The sequence below is a fragment of the Pinus tabuliformis genome, chromosome 7, assembly GCF_031772625.1.
Source record: "Pinus tabuliformis cultivar Carrire ecotype Pingquan chromosome 7, CPIR1, whole genome shotgun sequence".
NCBI classification, from domain to species: Eukaryota; Viridiplantae; Streptophyta; class Pinopsida; order Pinales; family Pinaceae; genus Pinus; species Pinus tabuliformis.
The window spans coordinates 777018818-777023474 of NC_142293.1; the positions used below are offsets into that span (position 1 = coordinate 777018818).

General features: G+C 36.8%; 1 protein-coding gene across 2 annotated transcripts; it reads right to left on the bottom strand.

The window, feature by feature from the left end:
* Positions 1–2968: 2968 nt before the first annotated feature.
* Positions 2969–4396, bottom strand: LOC149249884 (transcription initiation factor IIA subunit 2-like). 2 transcript variants are annotated; one of them, XM_089456350.1, is made up of 3 exons: positions 4262–4396; positions 3401–3602; positions 2969–3139 (listed from the first exon to the last, which is right to left on the bottom strand). In XM_089456350.1, exons 2-3 carry the CDS (start codon positions 3527–3529, stop codon positions 2993–2995), a joined length of 276 nt encoding a protein of 91 aa, XP_089312476.1. In that variant the 5' UTR covers positions 3530–3602; positions 4262–4396; the 3' UTR covers positions 2969–2992. The 2 variants fall into 2 exon arrangements, with proteins under 2 accessions (XP_089312476.1, XP_089312477.1); XM_089456351.1 differs by having other exon boundaries at positions 4258–4392.
* Positions 4397–4657: the final 261 nt, after the last annotated feature.

Genomic DNA, 4657 nt, shown 5'->3' on the forward strand with positions numbered 1-4657 from the left:
ACATCTTAATCCAGGTATTAAGAGATTTAATGTACTTACCTCACGGTCCCTTGAGAAAACGTCGTTCTGCTTCGCTGTAGCTTACGATCGTGTCTACCGCAAACTCAGTGATAAATCCCCCTATTATCCGGTCAAGCCAATGGTCCACAGCTCGCGATCTTATCTTCTAATGCCTCTAGTCTGTGCACTAATTCCGAAGTCCACACTATCGATTGGTCAAGTTTACACCTTCCTTAGCGATCTTATCAAACTGACCGCACTTCTCGGAGAGACCCGAGCGAGCTCTTCCTTGCTCTCTCGCGAAGGTGAAATTAAGTGACTGTTTCCTAATTCTCCGCTACTTTTGTAGATCTTTTCGCTTCGTGTTGTTCCAAACATTAATGTATTCGCATAACCGCTTTTCACATAACAACATCTTAATCCAGGTATTCAAAGATTTAATTTACTTACCTCGCGGTCCCTTGAGAAAACGTCGTTTTGCTTCGTTGTAGCTTACGGTTGTGTCTACCGCAAACTCAGTGATAAATCCCCCTATTATCCGGTCAAGCCAATGGTCCACAGCTCGCGATCTTACCTTCTGATGCCTTTAGTCTGCACACTAATTCCGGAGTCCACACTATCGACTGGTCAAGTTTACACCTTCCCTGGCTGTTAGCTAGCCCCGCGATCCACTCATATAGTTCAGAAGGAAAGGATGCGAAGAAGATCTCGTGGATTTCTATATACACGTAGCGATCCAGCCACCTTTTCTCAAGTGTATTCTCCAAATGCCCATCGATTTTCTCTTATAATCAACTGTTAGAGCACCAACTGCCAAGATTAAATCCTAATCAATGACTAGGATCATCTTGAAGTTGATCCGTGTGAGTTTCTATATGATTCTCACCTTATCTCAATTAATACTGATTAATTAACCATATTCCCTAAAAGTTTAGACTTTGGAAATATTTAAAAAACGGCTAATAATCTAATTGACACACTTCTAGGTGAAATTTCCAGAAACGATTTCTGGGTTTTGGAAAACTTATGCATTCTAACTTTATAGAGTTTAGATCTTTAGATTAAACCCACTTTTGATGTTTATAGGAGTGGCCCTTCTGATCCAACAATATATTGATAGTCATGGTCATTTGTTGGACATTAATAAAATTATTTTATTGGATCTTATCCTTCCTCGATTTACGCCTAATTTTTAAGTCAAGATACTTCAACCACATTTTCCAATTCTGTTGGAGATCTTGAAGGTGACAAAGCACTTGGCCCCTATAGAATTCAACCTTGCCACGATTCTAACAAATTTTGTGCAATTCAAGGCAACTCAAATTTGTCCAACTCAACCCTAATTTCCTACTAGGGGTAGGGTTCTCACTTCTAAGAATTTTGTTAACATTTATAAAGATTAGTTTAAGCCTCTTCTTGTGGACTTTTTCCAAGTGAACATAGCCAACAATCTTTCTGAAACAGAATTTTGAACAGAATTCTGAAAACTAAATTATTTTATTGGGTTTTTCCTCATAATAAAAATTGGCTTTGACCATCAGATTTGAGCATCCAGACAGGAATCTAAAACCCTGTTATGAACCAAATATATTGACAGCATATAAAACTGCTACAAAGTTTTTTGTTTCATGGAGTCTACAGCTAGATTCAACAATTATTTAATCAAAAAGATGCTTATAAGAAAAAAATATTCAATCCCAAGGGTGGCAGGAGGGGAAGGGGTGCTTTATAGCTCCAGTATGCCATCTACCAGGGGATTCAGTTAGCCAAAGAATATAAGATGGCTTCTATCACAGTTTTGGGCAAGCCCCTCCTCCTTATTCAGCATTTGGTGAAGGGTTCCCCTGTGAAGGATTAAACATTAGAGAGTATTATGAAAAGAATTAGGAAAGCAGCGAAAAGGTTCTCTTCAATAGCATATTTCCATGTTCTCCATGACTTTAATAAATATGCAGACTTATGTGCCAATGAAGGGTGTAAGTTAAGATAGGGTGATTTAAAAATCAAGGATTGGATTTTTTGTTGCCCAGTTTGGAGTCCCTCTAGAAAAAATTGTAGTTTTGCCAGATAAGAGGTCTCAGGAAAAAAATTTGAAAATATAGCTATTATGTACTAGCTCATGTATTTGCTGCAATCCAGGTGCAGACTTGCATATAAATACAAAATTCTCATTCTAATTCAAAAATAAAAATAAAAAATAAAAAATCTGCAATGCTGATTGGAAAACCTACAATTATTATAACAACTGAAGCATACAATCTGAAGTATGAACATTTTTCAGAAATTTTTCCTTGTGCTTTTCCTTTTCCTGAAAATTCTGAAAATACTGTTAACTTAGTCAACTGTGTTTTCAAGTCTAATGTTTGTTTAATGTGGTTTCATTGTGTTTCTTTCATGTGCTTTTGTACTTTATTAGTCAAACAATCATAATCATGTCCGCTGCCCAAGCAATCTGACTGTTACAATATCCCCTCTATTATTAAGGCACTTGATTCACGGTTTGTAACCCGATTGGTCCATCATCTCTATCTCTATATAAAAAGAATGGAGAATCGTTTGTTGATAATCAATCTGAGAGGAGTTCTCATGTAAATTATTCTCAAACATGTATAGATAAATGCAATAAAAACTGATAGTTGCACTTACCAGGCCAATTTTTTTGTCAAATGCATTAGTGCCCTCAAAAGCTTAATATGTATGGTCAGTAATCCAAATTAAGTATGACAGGAAAAATATTTGCACAAATAAAAATTTGAAGTATTCAAATGCAGTTCATCTCATACTTGGTACGAATCCCTGGGCTAGCCGAGCAAGCTTGCCCTTTATAGAAACGGATTATTTGACACGTATCAATTTCATAGCAAAAAGAGTGTCCTTACAATTGGCGTATCTAAACAGCTTCAGTGCAGTCAAAAGTTAACTCAATTAATCAACATGCAGAAAGGTTTTGAATGGTGAAAAGCTCAGTCACAGTTGTGCTATATACAAGCAGTTAAAGCCAAGTTGTCATTTCAATAGTGCAGAACAGTATCCGTGTAAAAAGTTCAGGAAAATAAAGTTCAAAAATGAGTGAACTTTTTATGCTAACCTTGATGGTAACCTTACTCTTTACTTGTGTCTCCAGAGCTTCTGCCATAGACTGTGCACCAGAAATAAACAAAAAGTGTTGATAGTTTTCATTGTAGTAAATATTTAAGATGGATGATAGAATTGCTCCATGCCATACAAATTAACCAGCCACTGAAATATTACCAATAGATTCAATAATTTAACTTGAAACTTGAAAGCATAAATGTTGTTGTAAATGTCCCTAAAAAGATGGCAAATTATTAAAAGTCGTCTTTGTAAAACAGTGAACTTGTTATGTAATGGATATGATCAACAACTTTGAGACAAGCACCTTGTCAAACTGCACCAAAACTTGAATGGCATGTTCCGGACTGAGGGTGCCGTTTGACACGAGTTCATCCAAAGTTTCTGTCAGACACGTGCCAATCGTCGATTTGCGATATAGTTCAAATGTAGCCATTGCCTCTTAAAATATCATAAACCACTGCTGCCTCAAGAGACAGACTAACAATTGAGTCTTTACGCAGTGATCCCTGGAGTGGGACATTTATTATACACAACACAGACAAAGCATTATCTTAATAATCACTTGAACCCACGAGATGTAGAATCAGGAAAAATAAAAAACTGTGGGAGCAACATTTTGAATGTTTCTTCAGAGAAGCCACTGGGCAGCCAACAGTCACCCAATATCAATTCCTAGGGCTTATCACCACACCAAGACTAGGCAATCACAACAGCATCCCCAATTGACAGGCACAAGTATGTGAGAATGCATGACAACGCAGAGGATAAATTACAGCTCAAAAGAATAAAACCGATGACTACTAAGAATGTATTTGCAGCCCTTAAGATCAATGCAGAATGCTAAACACACTTCACTAAATGTTGAAAATAAAAAGCCCTAGAGCGTTCGCTGTTCAAATTGGCACCGAAATCTCCCTCCCGCAATGCGCATAGCACTGGGGCTACTAAGAATCTGTATAACTTCCGCCTGTCTTTCATGCCGAGCTTCTTTTATTCAGTAAAAATAAACAAGCAAACGAGCCGATAAATTCACCCCGTTTGCATAAACATGAAAACCCTAAAGCCCTCCAGTACTAATTTTTAAATTCAAGCAACACAAACAGATTCAATCCAGAATAGTTTGGAAAAAAAAATAGACGGTACTCGAGGACGCATCTGTACCTACCGCACTGCTGTTATTTATGCAGTGATCTGCTGCTGCGGAGGCAAACGGAAGCGACACGGCCAAGAGAGTTTGTTGGTCTGACCGTTCATTTGAACACTTTATAGTCCAAATACTCTATATATACAGGCCCTTGGCGGATGGATACGGGTATATATAGTCATCATTTTCATATATAATCCTATTCATATTTAAATAAAATACATTAATATCTTTTTGCGTAATATAGTTTGTATAAAATACTATATTGCCTTTGGGTACTAGGTAAAATTATAATATAGTATTTTAATATCATAGTGGATATTTCATATCACCGTTTTTCGTATAATGAGAAGATTTTTTCGCGGAAATCACATTAGAGTATTTTTGTTGACGCGTTTCGAATCAAGTGTGATTCAC

Bases quoted from the DNA above. Each gene is read 5' to 3' on its own strand.
- LOC149249884 (XM_089456350.1), bottom strand. From the start codon at position 3,529: ATGGCTACATTTGAACTATATCGCAAATCGACGATTGGCACGTGTCTG. The intron at 3,140-3,400 runs GTGCTTGTCTCA...TCTGGTGCACAG, and splicing joins TTTTGGTGCAGTTTGACAAG to TCTATGGCAGAAGCTCTGGA.